Source organism: Akebia trifoliata, chromosome 9 (genome assembly GCF_017979445.1).
Source record: "Akebia trifoliata isolate Shusen 1 chromosome 9, ASM1797944v1, whole genome shotgun sequence".
NCBI classification, from domain to species: Eukaryota; Viridiplantae; Streptophyta; class Magnoliopsida; order Ranunculales; family Lardizabalaceae; genus Akebia; species Akebia trifoliata.
In genome coordinates, this window is record NC_141383.1 from 18,105,582 (window position 1) to 18,126,899 (window position 21,318).

General features: G+C 33.7%; 2 protein-coding genes across 2 annotated transcripts; both read left to right on the top strand.

The window, feature by feature from the left end:
* The first annotated feature begins 219 nt into the window (after positions 1–219).
* LOC147394477 (DNA ligase (DUF1666)) lies at positions 220–3,707 on the top strand. The gene is made up of 6 exons (XM_086454816.1): positions 220–494; positions 601–1,124; positions 1,204–1,551; positions 1,638–2,012; positions 2,625–2,839; positions 2,932–3,707. The coding sequence occupies exons 1-6, from the start codon at positions 325–327 to the stop codon at positions 3,175–3,177; spliced, it is 1,878 nt and encodes a 625-aa protein (XP_086310942.1). The 5' UTR covers positions 220–324; the 3' UTR covers positions 3,178–3,707.
* An 8,622-nt stretch (positions 3,708–12,329) lies between these two features.
* On the top strand, positions 12,330–20,489 carry RPL15 (ribosomal protein L15). Its single transcript, XM_086454243.1, has 4 exons — positions 12,330–12,488; positions 12,590–12,950; positions 17,969–18,120; positions 20,116–20,489. The coding sequence occupies exons 1-4, from the start codon at positions 12,405–12,407 to the stop codon at positions 20,350–20,352; spliced, it is 834 nt and encodes a 277-aa protein (XP_086310369.1). The 5' UTR covers positions 12,330–12,404; the 3' UTR covers positions 20,353–20,489.
* Positions 20,490–21,318: the final 829 nt, after the last annotated feature.

A 21,318-nucleotide genomic window follows, 5' to 3' on the forward strand; every position in this document is an offset into this window, starting at 1 on the left:
ATAATCATAAATATTTTTCATCAGGATACACAAAAAAAAGATGTGTGGTTCTATGCCCTTGTCACGTAAGCCGTGTGCATTCATCATTATTTCAATAAATAATCTGAATTAGTTTTTGTTTCACTTTTCGCTATCTTGAGCTTCAAAGTAGTGTTTTTATACCTATATAATGATGTTAAAACTCTTTTTTTTAATCACAATGGGAAAGATGTTTGTCATTTGATAAAAGAGATATGGGTAGTCCGGTAACTAAAAGAAGACATGATGAATGCATACTTTTTAAAATTTAAAGTTACATACTTTGCGTTGGAGAGAGTAATTTAGATGCCCATTTTCCAAGCTTACAACAAAATACCATGTTCTAAAGAAACCCCAGTAATGTTGTTCTTCAACAGCTCTTGTTCTTCCCACCTTGTTTTCCTCTTCTTGTACTTCTCCTCCATTTTGCTTGCTAAGTTCTTTCGTTATCTTTGCCGGAAAACAATCTCCCAAAGGTCTCTCTCTCTCTCTCTCTCTCTCTCTCTCTCTCTCATTACTCTTGTTTTTCTTTGGCAGAGCTGGTAATGAATTTGAATAATTACTCCTGTTTTTCTTTTGCAGAGCTGATAATGAATTTGAAGAGGGTTGTGATGAAGAAGAAGATTTTGAGTTCTTTACTGTCGAGTGCATGGAGAAAGAAGATCAAGGAATATATGAACACAATCATTATGGGGAAGAAGATCTTGGATTCTTTACGGTCGAGTGCACAGAGAAGGACGATTTGGTCGCTGACATTATTCAAGGTGGAGATGCTCTATTTTTTTTGCCTGTCAAAACCCGAGAAGAAGATCAGATTCTTGTTGGAGAAGGTGAAGACCTCGAAGGACCAATGTTTAAAGACCCAGACAAAAGTTTCACCGAGGAACCGTCCCATTCTTGCACGTCTTCGGAATCTGAACACTGTGAGAACGATTTTGTTGAAGAAAAGCTACCCATGGAGGATACCGATTCTGCTACCATACTAGTACATCGAAATGAAATTACACCAACGACGCCAATCAATCAGGATGAAAATAGCCCTACTTGCCCAATGATGATAGATTCAAATGAAAATGACTCAATGACAAATGATGACACTAATGAAGGTACGATGTATAGTCTAAAGTTTATTGTCCTATAATGATATTATTTCACTAGACCTGACATTGCTTATGCCGTTAACAGATAAATCTGATTATGAAAAAGGTGATAACGGGAATTCGAATAATAATATCACCCAAGATGAAAATTTTTTGATTTTCCATCCTCCTCCATTGGAAACTAAAAAAGTTCAAAATCACGAAAACGATGGGGAAGAATTTTCTGTGGATTCTTTTATAGAGGGCTCAACCTCTAAGAGTTCTTCTGAGTGGAGAAGCTCCATAAATTATAGGGATTCGGTGACTGAAGACCCTTTTTCATCATCATCTAGGAGAAGCTGTCCCACTTGGGAATCCTATACTGTGTTTCGGAAATACGACGAGGAGATGATGTTCTTTGACCGAATTAGTGCACAAAAACTCAATGAAACAGGTAATTCACTTGTTCATTATTATTTTCTTTGTTAGCATATATCACAAATTATTTTTCCTTTTATAAAATTAACAATCCATTTTCAGAATTGCTTAGGAAGATAGAATTATGTCCAAGATCAATTTCAGAGAGAATTGTTCACAAATTAACAACCAAAAACAAAAGGTCGTCGGATTTTGTCAAGAACCCATATCGAGAACTTGAGACTGCTTATGTAGCTCAAATTTGTTTAACATGGGAAGCTCTCAATTGGAATTACAAGACTTTTCAGCGCCGGATAGCTTCATGTCGTGACAGAGATCCTGGTTGTCCTGGACAAATTGCACAACAGTTTCAACAATTTCAGGTTCTATTACAGCGATTCATCGAAAATGAACCTTATGAACAAGGACGACGACCTGAAGTTTATGCCAGGATGAGGATTTCAGCACCAAAATTACTTCAAGTTCCTGAATTTCGAGGTACAATTGGAGCAAACAGTTTTCATTATTGTTAATTTCATAAGTATTTCTTCTTTTTAATTAATATAAATATATAATAGCTAGGTTTTCTTATTTACCACTCTAGTTAATTAATTAGGCTTATTAGAAATGTTTCCCTTGAATTAAAAGAACCTTTGATCTTTGATTTTCACTGAACCTGACTTAATTGGAATAAGGGAAGTACACCACTTTTAATAAAGAAGGCTGAGAAGAAAATAAAGCTCTTAGGATTCCTTAGGGAGACTAATCTCTGTGAAACCTGTACTGATCCCAAGGAAACTTATCCTTCTCTTTCCATCTGAGTTGTATGCTGGATACGAAGTGTCCAACATTGTTGGACCTAGATCTAGTACTTGAAAATATGAAGAGTAAATCAGCATAGATATTGTCGTCATTTCAAGTTAAAGTGGTTGAAATCACAAGTGGAGGTAAACTGATCAAGGAAGGCAAGTCTAATTCTTTTAAAAAATTGGGGTATATCTAATATTTCTACTTAATGAGGGAGGTAATAGTAAAACCCCATTTTATATATTATTGTTACTTTTGCTGTTATTATTCTTGTTTGAAAATTTTCTGCTTGGTTTCTCAAAGATTCAGAAAATGATCAAAAGGAGGAAGGATTGAACACAAGAGTCTCATCACCTAAATTCCTTCAAATAATGGAAGATGCGATTCGAACTTTCATGAATTTTCTCAAGGCAGATAGGGAGAAATGCTATAAAAAATTTACAGCTTTGTTCAGGAGGAACCACAGAACCTCAGTTGATTTAACTCTTCTCCATTTGATGAAGAAAGCAAATAAAAAGGTGAGTCTCAATGTCTCCTTGTTTCTTCTATATCAACTTTTTTACATAACATGCATCAATGTTTTACTTTGAATTCTACTTGAAATTTGCAGAAGAAGATGAAGCTTAAAGATCTTCGACGGGCTCGAAAATGCTTAAGAAAAGCAAAGTTAGGGAAGGAGGAAGAGATGGAGATACTGATGGGTCTGATAGATCTAAAAGTGGTTTCTAGAGTTTTGAGAATGAATGAGATCAGTGAGGAACAGTTACAATGGTGTCAGGATAAAATGAGCAAAGTGAGATTGTGGGAAGGGAAACTACAAAGAGATTCCTCACCACTTTTCTTCCCTGCACACTAACACACATTATTTTATGTTTCTTGATGACTAGATTATGCATGAATATCCTATGTACTGTTGCATGAATAATGAAAATTGGGACCCACAAATCAAAGTAACTCAGTGTAGAAGACTTGTATTTTGAAGATTTGGAATCCAAGAAAGAAAGAAAAGTAAAGATGATGATGTGTAGATTGATACTTGACCTCATGATCATACATGAAAAGTGAAAGAGGGGAGCCAAAGAAAGGAACATCAGGGTTTAGACAAGAGGAGCTTTAACTTTCTTTTTATCCCTTTAGTTGGGGTTTATCTACATAGATTTGAATCAAAAGAAGAGATGAGCAGGGCTGCCATGGAATAAAAAAGAGGCATGTGGAGCACACAAGGGAGGTGCTTTAAGTGGGTCCATTTATTTTGGGAAGGAAATCAGCCAATGCATGTATGATGTATGATGTATGAAAGTCTCAAAAGGCTAGGGTCTGTATTTTAATATTGTTGAGTAAAACTAAATAATTTTGTATATATGAACATGTAAGATGGGGTGTTAGGACCAATAAAGTATTATTTATATCAATGCATCCCTAGGAGCTTCCACCAGTCCACTACTTTTGTTGGAATATTTTATAGTTTTCAAACTCGTCAAGGTGACTTGAAAGTTGCAAACTCAGATTGAGTCTTCTGGAGTTGATTGGATTTCATTGTGACTCGTCTCCGAATTTGATGGAATCAACTCGCTGAGTAGACTTGAAAAATCATTTTAGTCAACTTGTCAAATTGGTTGGGTCAGCTTCAAAATGCACCTATGTATAATATTTTCGTGGGTAACAGAAGATAGAATTTTTTATTTATTTTTCAAATTCTTATAAATTTAGGGACCAACAAGTTGCACACCAACCTTGAAAAATAACCTTTTTTTTTTATTACATTTATTGTAACTTACTAATTGCATTTCATTATCAGTAACATTTAAATTTAGGGTTGTTCACCTTCTCATGACTTTATCATTTTTGCTAATGTAAATTGTAAACATGCTTGTTGTATGATCAAGTATTTCTTATAAAAATCATTGAACCAACAATTATTTATGTGAAAATGGTTGAAGAAGACAAATAAGAACAAGAGCGGAAAAAAAAAAAAAAAAGTGCAATATTATTATTTTAGTTTTAAGTGCAATCATGCAAATGAAGTTCAAATGAAAATTTTCAAGTATTGGAGTGCAATTGCTAGTATGTGGTGTGCAACTAGTCGTTCCCTAAATTTAATATGTTTATATTTGGCTTATTCAAATTGATTCACGAGGTTTCAGCTTAACTTTAGGGATATTTCGAGTTTTGGTAAAATTAGCCTTCCAGCAAACCAACGGCTGAGATGGGAGCATGCTCTTATAGAATCTCAAAAAAATTGCATTCTTTGAAAATCTAACTACTCTCTAGTAGGTAAATGGTACAGATATTGCGGAATCCTGTATTTTTCCTCTCATCTCAATCAACATCAAACCTCGTTTGGGGGTAGAACAGTCCTTATGAGAAATACAGGCCCATTCAAAAGAATGCATGGCCCACCACAACACTCCACGCCACTAATCTTATGGAGGCGGGGCCACGTTTGGTCCATTGTCAAGTCTCCGTACATTCTTCATCGGGTCAAGTTTCTAGAAGTACATAATTTCTTAACTTCGAAGCTACTAAAGATATTGAGAAGCGTTAGATATTCCTTCTCCATTTCAAATTCAAACATTCAATATGAAAATTCCTTAAGGTCGATTATTGGAGAGAAATTTTTTTTTTCCAATAGAAAATGGTTTTTTGTAAAAAATTGTCATTGGAAAATGACTTCACTTGTTGATCGGACCTAGGAAAATATCAAAAGAGAATAAATAATGATGAATGCACATGATAAATCATACACAGTTTGTATATGGCTGATGTGGTAAGGGCACAGAACCACATATCTTTTTCCTTATGTATCCCGAAGAAAAATATCTATGATTCTATGCCCTTGCAACGTCAATCGCGTACAAACCACATACAATTTACTACGTTCATTCATCACGACTCAGAGAATTGGTTTAGGCATAATTTTAAAACTTGATCATATAGTCGAGTTGACTTGATTGGATTTTCAGGTGGTTGGTCTCAAACTCAATTGAACCAACTCACCATGTAAACAAGCCAACTTGTTGACTTGGTTGTGTCAACTCAAAAATGCACCAAGTTAGATTAGAAATTCAACCAAGTTCAATTATATATAATATTTTTGTAGGGGAACAAAACTATATATTTATTATGCTAAAAGTATTAAAATTATATTTTAAATATTTATAAATTTCTACTTAGACTCTTTTTTTTTTGCTAAATTTTTATTTAATTTGCCTAAGTTAAATCACAAATTTTATATATAGGGGAATGCTAACGTCCAAGACCCCATGTGACGTTACCATTCTCCACCACATTTTTTTTCTATAATATCCTTTCCCTTTTTATCTTTTAGGAAAAAAAATATAAGGGTATATTGATCTTTTACATAATATATATACATATATACCCTTAATAAATACATTTAGTATGTTGGCATTGATTGACAAAGCATTTGATAAAAAATAAAAAAAAAGCATTTAAGTTCTAAAAAAATATTAAAAGGTCATTAACGTTTATTATGTAAAAGATCAATATATCATTGTCTTTTTCATTAAAAGATAAAATGGGAAGGGGTATTATTGAAAAGTGAATTTGGTGGACATTAGTATTCTCCAACACTTTTTTTTTCTAATAATACCCCATATTAATTTTATCCTTTAGTGAAAAAATAGGGGTATGTTAGTCTTTTATAGAATAAATGTTTGATTGTTTTGATTGCTAAATCATTTATCGCAAACAATACATTTAATTCTAAAGATTAAATTTTCTTAGCATTTATTATATAAAAAGATTAATATACCCTTATCCTTTTCACTAAAAGACAAAATGACAAGGGGTATAATTTAAAAAAAAAAAAGTGTTGGAAAATACTAAGGTCCTCACAAGATCTTGACGTTATATGTAATTATACTTTACTCAATGCAATGGACATCTGAGATGAGACTCTTTAATTGAGTTTCCAAGTTTTAAAACAAGGATTTTCAGTTAAGGGGTTGGGGTAATTGTAAAAGAATAACATTAGAGGTGGGAAATTCATTTTCTCATGAGTTGGCATGGGAAAATATTTTTCTGTGAAAAATCATTTTGGAGGCAATTGAATTTCAAAGAAGATATGTTATCAAAGGTCCAAAAACTCAAATTTTCCAAGGAAATTCGAAATATATAATCTCATCTATTTTCCATGCATAATCACACAAACACACTTCCAAGGAATATTCACTAAATAGGAAGGAGTCCATCTCTCAAGAAAGACGGTTGAGTCCTACTCCCACACGCCAAATCCCAAGTAGACCTCTCATTAAAAGATGAATATCATTATTTAAAAGAGATTCTATTGTCACGTCAACTTTTGCTAACACCAATCCAATTCATACCTAAATCACCAAAGAATTAACCCCATCTTAGGGTTATCTTAAGGTGTTATGAGTAAAAGTTGGTGTGGCAATAGAAGCTCTCTTATTTTGTAGCATTAATAGAGATCTATACATGTGGCAAGTGTGGGAATGGGGTTTAATCCCCACCACTCTTTCTAAATGTACAGAGTCTCATACATCCAAGGAAGAGGGTTTAAACCACACCTATAACTCAAATCTTTCCCCATAGACCTCTCATTAGATTAACGAATCTCCTTCTTTTATTGCATTAATTGAAAGATCCATGAGGTAAGTTTTTAAGTGAAAGAATGGGTTTTAAGCTATGCTTCCTTTGTTCTTATACTATTTGAACTCATAAATGAATTAGAATCAAGTAAGGTGTCATTTCCTATAGAATTGGAGCGGTGTCTATGTGCCATGTTTCGGTTGTAGTTCAAAACACATCGGAACCCTAACCTAGCCGTTTCTGCATTGCAAAACATGATATGATGTATTTAATATCATATCCAACCAAAACATGCAGCTCTAGATCGCGATTCCTCATAAATGTATTGGTGTTTTGAGTAAACAACTGAGTATATTATGCAAAAGTTATTGAACGAGTCATGTATTTTCTAAATATTTATTAATAAAATTAATTATTATCCAATTTGAAAAATATTTACTTTTATCAAAAGAATAATGTTGAAGTGAGCACACCCTAACGTGAAAGTGTATGGGAACTATAAATGCTTTTCCTCGAGATATGAGTGAAAAGGCATCTATCAAAATGTGCGATACGAGGTCCAAGCTTGAGGTCACTTCAACACAACTCTAATCAAAATGCTTTTTACTTTTTCTCTTTAAACATACATTCAACATAAGGGCATATTCATTTAAATTATTTCCAACAAACATTTTTATTTATTAAAAAGGTAATTAAGTAATCAAATAAACTGCCACTTTCTTAAACAGAGAGTGGATCTATCCACTCAATTGTTCCAACACCTCTAAGGCCCTCTTTCTATTTTCTCAGACCATTTAACATTGAAGATGACCTTTTCCCACATATTTAAAATATATTTTGTTATCATGATCATTAATAACCATGGCTAATATTGATTTTCCTTTGCATTGGCTTTGTCATTCAATAAGATTAAAGAACAAGAATCTGAGTGTTATATGATGCAAAATCAACAATCCAAGATGTCTATTCGGAGGTGGAGCTTCCTACAAAAGCTAGTAAATGTTGAAAGGGAGTGATGCAAATCTAGAATTTTATTTTTTTTAAATTAACGCCCATAACTTTTTAACATTATAACCATACTTGTAACTTGCATGTTTGAATTATATATGCACAACTATACAGCCTAATTGAATTTATGAATGAACTAAGAAACAAATTATCTTTGCCTACCACTACGAACTACACTACGTGAAAACTGGAAAATTTGACAGAAAAATTCGATGGGTCAAGACCCCATGAATTTGTGAAACTGAATTTTGAAGGTCTAGGGCCGTCGAAATTCTTATTGTTCCCAGATTTGACAGCTTAGAGTCGTCGAATTTCTCTCATCTTTCATTAATTTGACTGTTTTGGCCCGTCAAAGAAAAAAAATTTGACAATGAAAAATTCGACGGCCTTGAGCAGTCAAATTTGGGCTTTTTCACGTTGTGCTAGTTGGTTCTAATGTAGTGAACCATGAAACCAATTCGAATCAAGCGATCCGATGAATTAGGTAATTAACATAGGATTTAACATCTTAGAACCCTCATTGTTGATGGAAAATGTCTAGGGTTTGATCATGAAAAAAGTGCTAATTCAAATAGTACCATGGCTCTGCCTCCACCAATATAAGAATTTCTTAATTTTTCCCCTTCTTCTTTCTCTTGTGAAACCCTAATCACAAAAAGCCTCATGTTCCTAGCCTTTTTGGAATAGGACTTTCTATTGGGTTTTGGGGATGTATTTAAAACAGTTACATTATTGGGCTGGATTAGGATGGCCTCTTCAAGTGACCTTAAAGAGAAAACCGATTGGATTAATATTAGGGCAAGTGGAAGTATGAGTGTTACACCATAGTTTTAAAATTGGCATGACCAGTTAAGAGTAAACTCCAAGGGAATTGTAATTCAGGTCCCCTTTGACTTCTTAAGATGATCATTATCAAGGTGACATTCTTGCAATCAGACGTGGTTCAAAAGTTTTGTACCATTTCTGAATGTTATGAAAGAACATTATGATTTTGACCATGATGGGGGAACGAAACATTAAATATTCCAATCTCAGATTTATTGGTAATGGAAATCTTCCATTAGAGTGGATTGAAATTGATCAACCAAAGATCATGATTTAAAATTTTGTATTTCAATCTCGTCTTGGTCCCTATAGTTCTGTGTTTGTTGGATGAGTCTTCTTATTTAGAACAAGTGAATTTGGTTCATATCAAGACAACAATGAAAACACAACGATAGACCTCACTTCTTTGTCTCAACATTTATAGTCCATAAATAACGAATCTTGATGACGATTATTGTAACTATGTGATTTTTGAGTTTGAAATATCAATACTATGTGGATTGGAGTCACTACTATCTTTTTTTTTTTTTTTTTTTTTAAGGGTGTGAATGGGGCACCCGGAAGATAGTTTTGAAATTTTAATTTTAATAGTGACTTCCGTACATATTCAACACCAATCTACTTAAGATTTCGGTAAGGAGTCCATATAGAAAATAAGGAAGGTGTTAAGCACCCTACTTTCTCCACCTTAAGTGATATCCTTAAGATATGGTCATTTTCAAAGAACTAGAAGAAATCAGAAAAACTTGATTTTGTACCCTCAAATGCGAGGGACTTCAATCTCGACCTAGATCATGAGAATTTCCCATTGAGGAAAGAACCCTATTCATGTAATGCCTTGAAAAACACAAATTGTGAAAAGTGTTAGCTTAAGTGGTTATGGGCACATTCTATTGGGAAAAGGGCGCAAATACCTTTGGTCTCAAAACGAATTGTGTTGTGGGTGCAAATGTGTGTTTGGCTTAAAAAACAAAGTTTTTTTTTAAGAGGACTTCAGCTTCTACCCTTTCGACCAAGCCGAAGTTCAATCTATCGGATGTAGGTGAAGGTATGTATTACATCTTAGGATTGATCTAAATTGAAAATAAAAAAAAGAGGAAGAGATAGACGAGGTAAGGTGGAAGAGAGAGAAGGGGGATTGCTATACAATTTTTGTCCTCACCCTCCCTTGTCTTTGAAGTCTTTTGTTTTTGGCATTTTTCTTCTTGAAGATTTTCAAAGATGATTTTTGGTCTTGATCTTGAATTTAGACAAAGGTTGAGGGTATTTTAGCGTGAAAATTGAAGTTGAGAGGTATGATAGTTAGATTTAGAGAGATGAGGAATTGTATGAAAGTGAGTTGACGAGTAAGATTCTTGGGAGAACATGATGCTTTGAGGGGGAGAGTTTTTGCATGAGATTTTTGTGTAGAAGAGGTGGGCTTTCATATGATTTTGAGATGGCTTTAGTGGGTAGGATAGTCTAAGATGGAAAATGGGGGTGTAATCAGTTTGAAGGGGCAACAAAGTTGCTAGGTCATCATAGGGTTTGAAAGGACAGGGGTGTCTCAATTATTCACTTAAAAATTGAGGGATCAAAGGTCAAAAATGGCACGCAAACACAAGTGTTTCTCAAATAAAGGGGTTTAAAAAAATTTAGTATAAAAGGGTTTTAAAATTTTTAAAAATCACAAAGTCGTAAATTTTAAAAAATCACAAAGTTGTGTATTTACAACAAATTTAATTACAATTAACTCTCATCTATAACCTTCATATTAACAAGATATTAATTTCAACTTTGATTGGATTGTCTTCAAACATGCACACAAAAAATTATTTGAAAATCATTTTTTTTTATTAAAAAATATTAAATTTTAATCATTTTATTTTGCCCGAATCAAGCCCGAGCTCATTAGGACTGGGTTAGGACTTAGTTGACTTAGGCCCGATACTAATATATGGCTAATCTAAGAATAACCAGTCTCTTTAGGGCTGGATTAGGGCTTCACCAAGTTAAGCCGAACCCACCCATTGACATCCCTAATTTGACCCATAATGAGTAGATATGAAAGTTAATTGTAATTATCCAATATATTTAATTTCAATATACGTTTTATTAGAAAAATATATTACAAATACATCTATAAGATATTGTGGCTGTGGAGCCAGGTTGGACATTATCAATTAAGCCTAGCCCAATTTGGATTTGACGTGCTGAAAGTAATTGAATCTAGCCCTACCTTTGTGAGTTCAATATCAAGGTCCTAACTCTAGTTTTGTTAGGTGAATCGACCTGACCTAGCACTGTTCAATCTAGGGTTGCATATGGTTCGAATTTTGATAAAATTGGAACCGAACCAAGCATGATCGGTTCTACAAATTTGGAATCGAACCAATCCAATTATCCTATGAACCGAACCAATCCAAACTAACCTTGGTTCGGATCGGATCTTGGTTCTCATACTTATTATTTTCAATACTAAAATTAAAATAGTTAAAATTTAAAACTAAGCAAAATAAATATTAAACAAAACATCAACATACTTATTATTTCAACATAAACAAAGCATCACACATAACACAAAAATAACAAACCCTCAGTCCGATCTTACATTGGTCTACCTATATATAAAAAATTACTGGAATTTATTTAAAAAAATGAAAATTCTATGAATATTTCAAGTGGAGGAGTAATTGATAAAGAAATTCTTATAATTCAAAGATTCGTAATTAACGAAAAGGGAAAAAAATAAATATTAGAATCATATTCAAATGTGAGTGTAACACAAAACACTCATAAAATAAAATAGAAAGAAAGTTAAAATTCATTAGGAGAAAATCGTTCTTTTTTTAAATCTATTATTAAAGCTTATAAAAATTTGGTCCCGTTCAACACCAAGCATTTTGGCCAACATTTTAACCAACCATTTTTGTCCTATATGGGTTAGAAGTTTTGGAATGGGCTGATTTTTGGTGAGAATGATCTCTACGGCGAGGAGATCATCCTCACCAAAAATTAGCCCAATCCAAAACTTTTAGCCTCATGTTTACAAGTTGAAAAATCGTGGACCGTCCATTTTTTGTAAACCATTTTTGATGGGGTTAGAAGTTTTGGAATGGGCTGATTTTTGGTGATGATGATCTCCTCACCGTAGATATCATCCTCACCAAAAATCAGCCCATTCCAAAACTTCTAACCTATGTTTTGAAAAAAGTTTTGCCAAAATGTTTGGTGCTGAACATCTCCCATAAAAATTAATACAAAATACATGTATTGTAATAGATACTTTGGATTAGTTCGGTTCTCGGATTGGTTCGGTTCTATTATACCCCTAATCCGGGATCGAACCAAATTAATCGAATTTTTTTTTTTACAATCCGCATCCGAACCAAGCCATGCTCAATCCAAACCAATCCAATCCAAAAAGTTTCAGATTGGTTCGGTTCTCGGATTTACCCAATCCAGTGTGCACCCCTAGTTCAATCCACACACACACACACGCGTGAATGAGGGGCATTCAGAAAGAAAATTTCACTAAATGGACTACCAAGTTATACCGGAAAAATTAGGGGTATTTACTATTTAGAAAAACTTCCCTCAGGAGCATTAAGTAATTTTCCCTTATAAACTGAAAAACCCACATTCCTTATCTATCCAGACTCCAAGAGGAGCACTTCTCTCTCCATTTCTTCCACCATGGCTACAACCCTTCTCTCCTTCTCCGCACACACTCCAACCAGACTATCACTCACCCATCGTTACCCATCTTCTCCCTTCAAGGTAAGTTTCCTACTCCCAAATCCTAACACACACTTTCATCTCCAAAACTCCCATTATCTCACTAAACTACTATTCTTCTTCTTCTTCTCTTTATCTTTCAGGGAAATGCAAGTAATCTCAGACCAGACTCTTCTTCTCGGTTTCCTTCTCTCAAATTTCACCTCAAAAGAAAAGAAGAAAGATCACTAGTAATTCTCAGTCAAGCTTCTTCTCCTTCTTCAAATGCTGTTGTTGCTGGAGGTTCAAATGTTCGGTTTCGGCTCGATAATCTTGGACCGCAAGCGGGTTCGAGAAAGAGATGTAAGAGGAAAGGTAGAGGAATTTCTGCAGGGCAAGGAAACAGTTGTGGGTTTGGAATGAGAGGTCAGAAATCAAGGTCGGGACCGGGGGTTCGAAGAGGGTTTGAGGGTGGGCAAATGCCGCTTTATCGACGTATCCCCAAATTGAGAGGAATTGCTGGAGGTATAGAATTTGGATTATTTTCTTGCTTGTGTTTTGGCTCTTAATTTGTTGTTTTGTTTTTGTCATTTTAGAAAATGGGTTTTATTGAGTGTTATTTGTTTGATTAAATGCAGCTTTTGTTTGTATATTCATGTAATGAAATTAAGGGTGTTTGATTTTGGGGAATTCGAATTTCTTGGGAAAAAGAATACAATGGGAGTGGAAGTGAGATTTGTTTTTCCACAATTGGATTGAGCCTAGAAAAATATCAAAAAGGGTTGGTTTTTAGCATAATTTTAAAAGGTGTTGAGTCTACTTCAAACTCCACTAAGTCGCTTTGACTTGATTTTATTTCAAGGTGACTTAGCCCCTCAATTCGATGGAACCAACTAGCCAAGTCAATTTGGCAAATCGCAGAGTCAGCCCAAAAATGCATCTAGTCAGGCCATAAACTCAGCCCTGCAAGGAGCTATACATGATATTTTTGTGGAGAACAAAATTAAAATGTTTTTTTTAATATGTATAAATTTAATATCTTTTTATTTTCTTGTTTGAGTCGACTCACAAGTTGTAGACTTGACTTGATGGACTTCCAAGTTGAGTGGAGTTTTCGAGTTTCAAAAATATGGTTTTTAGTTTTGGGGTGAGGTAATAATAAGAATAATATTGGGAGGTGGGATTGGAATTTAATGTTGTTGGAATTCTTTTGTTCATCCATACTTATGCTTAAGTTGTTTCCTACGTGCACTTACATAATTTGGATAGACTATCAAGCCTTAGACTTTTCTCTAAATCCTTGAAAAGATTAAGGGTTTTTACTTGGATTGAGAATTGTGACCCTAAGTCAGTGGAAATTCAACTTCCATTGGCAACTTTTCATTCAAACACTTGAGGAATTACTAATAGTAGGATTGTGATTACCTAGGATCCAAGCTAAGTATGTAGCAGTTTCTTATTTAAATTGTGAATGAATGAATGTAAGATTTATATTTTTATTGCTTTAATTGTTCATTCCATATCTCAATTCATCCTTTTAGGTTAGGATTCACCATCCTGCATCACCTTTCCAAATAACCCATTATAATACCTAAGTTTAGTAAGACCATCAATGTGAGTTATGGTTGTCATACATCATTATGCGACACTCCCCTTCATTACCACAACACCAATGTTAATTCGAAACCATGTCCATAAGTTGGGAAACTTGTTGGCAAATACCAGCATATACAATATACGAGCAATAATGCCTTGTGAAGACCTTTCTTATCAACATATGTGCAAACATACCATCTGCACATATAAATGAAAACAGGAAATGTAGAAAGATCCTATCATGAGATCTCAATATGATAGAATCTAACAATATCAAACATCGATCCTTGTGACCATACATTATTATGGACTACTAATAAGACTAAATTTTACAACATGTTTTACTAGTCCTTGGGTCAATGGATCTCACAATCATAAGCATGTCTTATTAGTTCTTTATACACTCAAATGTATTTGAGCATTCTCTTTAGTAATAATTTTTTTTCTTTTTTTGATATCGCGGGTACCACCCCACCCTTCGGGTGGGGCTAATTCCACTGTCACATGTACCGTCCCCTTGGAAAATCTTAAGTGCAACAAGTTGAGTCAAGGGTCAACTGACCTTGGAGGGTGGCCCCAAGGAATTCATAGCTTTGTGGGGTTTCAAATACTTGACATACCCTTCCTAAGGAGCTTATCAAGGCTCGGCTTGCCACTAGGCCAACCCATTGGGGTTATTCTTTTTAGTAATATGCAACTATAACACCTATTTAGAGAAGGTAACTACTATGAAATCACAATAATTTTTCAATGACTTGGTGAAAGTGTTGAAAACCCTATCGATCAAAAAAAAAAAAAAAAAGTGTTGAAAACCCCAAATTCCTAGAAAAAGATCCGCAACATACACATGTTTCGTGGCCTCAAAGCATTTCATGAACTCCGTATCCGAGAAAGTCTCCTGAACAAGTAGGAAAATATAATCAATAATTATATTTCTAATAATTGGGACTTCCCACCAAATCACGTCTTCATAAATTTTCACTTTCTAAATGATCGAACCTCCTAAATGTGAGCATATAATCCTTAGTTCCCTATGATTACCCAATCACTTTATTTGCTTAGAACAATGCATATTTGCATGAAGAGATAAGAAGGTATTGTTTCGGGACACTATCAAAGTCCTTGAAAAAGCTTGAGCATGCATATTGTCAAGGGAAAACTAAGAACTAGGAGTTTGGTCAATTAGGTCTTATGGGGTATTCGTTTGTCGTTAATGAATTGAAAGAGCTATTGGTTATGCTAATCATGGTACTAAAGTGGTTGGAGCCAATTGATGGGGACATCAAATCTTTAAGAGTAGATTTTAGTTTTTATTTAGGATTCTGTTTTAGGGCTTCAAAAAAAAAAAATTTTTTTTTTTTTTTTTTTTTTGGGGGGGGGGCTTATTATGATTTTTTATTGGCCCATGATCTTAGTATAATATTTAGGGCCAGTTTATTAACTTTAGTTTGTCTTTTATTTTAGTTTATTAGGGTTGGAAAATTAGGAGAGAAAGATACGAAATTAGGTTATTTATTTAGTATTTTAGTTTGATTAGATTCTTGACTTTATTTTTATATATATATTGTATTAGGGGGGTTTTTTTTTTTTTAACAAAGATTTTGATGAATAAAAAATGAGTTTCTTTCATGGAGTAAAGAGAGGTCTCCACCATACTTGGTATGATTCCAAGAAACCCTTGGTGTGATTCCAAGGTTCTATCTTTCTATTCCTTTATCTTTTTTCTTCTAATTTTTATTGTTATCTTTTTATTATTTTCTCTTAACTTTCTCGATTATTCAATTCTTTAATCTTGATTCTTGATTCTTGATTTTTGATTCTTGAAACCCATTTAATTCTATCCTTAATCTTTTCTCATTTTCTTAATTCTTATTTCATTAATCTTTTTTTCAAATCTATCCTATACACTATCACTTAATTCCAACTAAATACCCTAAACCTTCCCCTAATCATAATTTCAAAATGTTGTAATTGGAAAACTTTGTATTTTGTATTTCAACATATAGCCAATTGAGATTGTGGAAACCCTTTTCCTATTGTCACCCAAATCCTTATCCAAAATCTTAAAACAAATTCCTTAAATCCCATATTTTCTTTTCTTCACTCATCGTCCTTCATCAGATTTGGTATCAGAGTCTAGGTCCAGGCAACACAAATTAGCAGATCGCATTGAAGGGAGATGGACTTAACAAAGATGTTCTCAGAGGAACTGAAGAATATATTGTCAGAACTACGTCGAACACGCCACTCTTGGGCATATTTTCGTATTGTTCATGACCGTATTATAAAGGAAATTAAAGAGCACAGGCAATTACGTGATCCATTATATGAAGACTTTATAATAAAACTTGTGCTCCAAGTGCAATCGTTTTGGACACTATAAATCAGAGTGCTCGAATTGGGAGAATGAAACAAATGTAATCAAAGTCCATGCACCTAAACTCAAGGAGAGTAATGAAGAAATTGAGGAAGAAATGTATGAGCCTGATTTAAGTGAGAGTGAGATTGACGTGTGTGAAACATCAATATTGGTTTTTGAAGATTTGAACAATTGGCATAGGAAATTGTGGAGCCACAACATCCTTTGCTTTTAACACCAATTCTTTCCCATGAAAAAGAAAATGCAGATAATATTTTGGATAAATCAATGAGTTATGCCAGCTTTGGTTCCTGTTAAAAAATGAGAGTCAAAATTTGGTTCAATGATTTCAACATCCAATAAGAGATCGAATTGAAGACTCAACTTTGGGATGAATTTAAAAGGAAGATTCTAACCTGGGATGTATTGGTTGAGAAGCTAGTCAGGATCAAATTACATGTGGATTTTAGAAATTTCATATGTTGGGGAATTACCACAATTTTATTTCGCCAATGGCAAAATTGTCCCACCTGAGGAGAATTGATGGGGACATCAAATCTTGAAGAGTAGGTTTTATGTTTTATTTAGATTTCTGTTTTATTAGGATTCTTGACTTTATTTTCTTTATATATAGATTGTATTAGTGTTTTTTTAATGGAGATTTTGATGAATAAAAAATGAGTTTCTTTCATAGAGTGAAGTGAGTTCTCCACCATTCTTGGTGTGATTCCAAGAAATCCGGTGTGATTCCAAGGTTCTATCTGCTTCTTTCTTTCTCTTTTTTCTTCTAATCTTTATCTTTTTATTATTTCTTCTTAACTTTCTCGATTCTTGAATTCTTGGTTCTTGATTATTAAATTCTTAATTCTTGAAACCCATTTTATTCTACCCTTAATCTTTTTCCATTTTTTTTTATCCTTGTTTCATTAATCTAAACCTTCCCCCAATTGTAATTGAAAAACTTTATATTTTACATTTCAGCGTATAGCCAATTGGGATTTTGGAAACCCTTTTCCTATTGTCGCCCAAATACTTACCCAAAATCTTAAAGCAAATTTTCTAAACTTCATATTTTCTTTTCTTCCCTCATCATTCTACATCACCAGTGTTATTGGCATGGTTTTAAAACTCTTCAAATACCGAGTTGACTTAGTATCACTACTATTAAATCAAAAAGCACAAGTGACTCGAGATTCTCCAAGTCAATCTGTCTTATCCTTGAGTTGACTTGTCCATAACTCGGCTATGATATAATTTTCTATCTGACTCAGATCAGCTTGGCCTAACCTAGCCCTGACTTTGTGACTTTGTTTTTGCCTTGTTTGTTACTTGCATTTTCTTGGCTACGTATCTTCCTTGTCTGATTTTCATAACCATGTTTAAAAAGAAAAGCATTTGCATGGATACCATAGGTAACTATCTAGAATTTAAATAAATAAATAAATGTTAGAGCTTGACATAGCTAAAGTAGAACCATGTGAGATACTTTATATATATTGGATGTATAGTCATTCATAGTAAATATTCTAGAAGTGCTTTTTTGTTTGTATGAATACTACCTACTGATTTTTTTCCCCATTCTTACAAGGCATGCATGCGGGGCTACCAAAGTTTGTTCCAGTTAACTTAAAAGACATAGAAACTGCCGGATTCCAAGAAGGAGATGAGGTATCACTAGAGTCCTTAAAGGAAAAGGGCTTGATCAATCCATCAGGAAGAGAAAGAACTCTTCCTTTAAAGGTACGGATGATATCTTTGAATTTATTGTTTATTACATACATGCAGTGAACATGTGCACGTGTGGAAAAAGATATGAGAAGTGTTAGATAATGTATTTTTCAATTCCTCTAAATGCATTGTAGGCCTTGTTTATTTATGTGAACTTGAACTAATATCAAACCAGTTATATCATCCTAATTACATAAATGGTATAAGAATTGATGCAATCGAAAATCTGGATCCCAAGAATACGATCTGAAAACGGAACGTTTGATAAACTAAGATATTGATTAAAATAAAAAATAAATAGAGCTGCTATTGGCACCCCAACTTTTACTTATTACACCCTAATTTCTTAATCACACCCCAATTAAATATTAAAACATGTTTTTCAAACATTACAAAGGTTTCGTTCAAATTATAATCTCAACATTACAAAACATTATGTTCTTTACAATTATGATTAGGCTCATGTAAAATCGTAAAGCCAAAAAATAGATATCTAGCAAAAAAATGAATGAGAGAACTTCTATTGGCATCCCAACTTTGACTTATTCTCAACTATTCACTTATTTTCTTTATTTTTAGTTGGGGTGTGATAAGTAAAAGTCAGGGTACCAATAACAGCTCTCTAAAAAAGTCTTATCGCGTGTATGACACTAGGGTTTTCCGAAAAAGGAGTACCCTTACTATATTGGGTTCCATTCAAGGTTGTCAGAGGCAAGTCTAGTGCATTTCTACTCTCTTTTGTCAACCAATCAGTTATATAGAAATACACGGGTGCCAGCTACCTTAGTAAAGTCTGATAATATCAAAAAAAAAAATAGTTATATTGAAATACATAATAAAAAAGACGTGACTGCTAAACAAGAAAAATAGATTGTGTGAGGAAATAACTCTACTGGTAAGGAAGGATGTGAGATGTAGATAGAGGTTATTATAGCCCTACCATAATGTTTGAATCTAACTCACATGATATAGGGGACAATTATAAAAGTGAGTATTTAAATATAACTATACAGTCACATTTTTTCCTGTAATATACTTGAAACTCCATAACCCTAAAATCTAATAAAACACCTGAAAAACCATAACCACACACTGAGTCATCAAGCCATGTCTAACCTATCTTACCAAGCTGACCAATTAGGGTTGTTTTCCCTTTGTATGATGCTTTCAACCAAGTAGTTTGATCAATAATAATATTCATCACTCATTCACATCAAGCAATGCATGGATATCTGTAACCATGTCAAAAACATGTCCATATAAACAAAAGAAGGCTTAATCAACATGGGTATGGAGTGTCAGATTCTGCAAACCACAAAAGATAGGATTATATATTTTAAATAAAGTAGGAAAAATAATAATTATCCATATAAAATAATATGGATAGTAATGGATTATGTACTTTGATCATCATCGTCGAAGCCTTATCCCAACGTTTGGTGGATATTTTCACCCACTACCAACTTGATGCAATCTTCCTTCTTCTGGGCTTGGGATCACCAATACATATATTTTATGTTTTTTTTTTTTTGGCTTAAGAGAAAATCTCATTTAAGATATGATAGAATTCATAATTTATCAAAAATACTAATCAATTTCATGCAATTAAAAAAGAAAAAAAGAAAAGAAAACACAAGTACTGCACTAATCTATGGAGTGTCGGAAGCTGACACACGCCCAAAATGGGTTACTACATCACTTTTAGATAGAAAGCTTCTATTGCCACACCAACTTTTTCTAATGCCACCCCAAGATGTGCTGATTCTTTGGTGATTTCCCATATGAATTGGGATGGCATTAGCAAAAGTTGGTGTGGCAATAGAATCTCTCTTTAGATGTCCATACAAAAAAAGTGCTTGCCCCTTGCATAGCTTTGTGAAACAGGAAAGAATGCATGGCTAACTTTCATTTTAAAATCACTTGTATGTATGTATGTCGATCTGTTCATTCAACCGTGTTTTGAATCCACAAAAGAAATCTTATTTGGTTTACTTTACCTATTTATAGATCTTAGGAGATGGAGAATTGACAGTGAAGCTGAACATAAAGGCCCGAGCCTTCTCAGCATCGGCTAAGGAAAAACTCGAGGCTGTTGGTTGTTCTCTCACCATATTGCCTGGCCGGAAGAAATGGGTAAAACCTTCAGTTGCTAAAAATCTCGCCCGTGCTGACGAGTACTTTGCTAAAAAGAGAGCTGCTGCTGCTGCCACTGCCACTGCAGGAGCTGATCAAGCTTCCACTTGAACCACATTGACAAGAAGGTCAGCCGTAGCTTTTCAATGCATGTTTCCTCTCTTTTTTCTGTAAGTTATCGTGTTATTGTATTGGATTTTGATTATGAATGGGTTCAGCTAATCAATTTAAAGTTCTTTGAATGAAAATTATGCAATTTTTGGGGTTTCTCATGTAATGAGGTGATGTTCTTTCTATAGAAACTAGTCTGACTCATAATTTTCCTAATAACAAGTCAATCCAAGGCCAAGTACTTTAATTATCTTAACTATAACATTGGTTTGGGTTCTTATCGATCCGATTTCAGGTATGAGACCCTTGGAAGTTGGAACCACTAGTGATCCTACAAACACTTGATAAGTAGGGTACTAAAAAAGGAAGAATTTTTTTAGTTTTTAGTGATTGTCTTCTTATTGTGAATTACATCCACATTGCCAACCAGTGTAAGATTGATTTTATGCTGAAGTGAAAAAATGAAGAATTCACATAGTGTTACACTTCATATTCTTGAAGAAAGTAAAATCAGATTTCACGTTAACCTCAGATTCTACTTTTAGTTAATAGTACATTTATTCCTAAGCATCTTCTTGATTAATATTTAATTAGACCATTTATTACCCTTAGAAAACAAGTTATAACTGAAACAACAATCCACTATCCAAAAACCACTTGAGTGGTTCTGACTACCTCGAATACCCTTTGACACCCTTAGGTCATACCACAGATTGGATTACTTTGAAGGAAAATGTCGAAGTAACATTGAAATTGACATCTTTTCATACATTGCTGATGTGAATGTGTACAGAGCCATAAATGCTTTTCATCAAAATATGAGGTGAGAAGCATCTATGGTTCTATGCACACCAATGTGTGAAACGATATCAATTTTAATGTTACTAATTTCAATACTTTTTAAAATGGGTCGGGGTTGCTAATAATTTTATAACATAAATAAGGTTGGGCCTTGTTGAATCGACT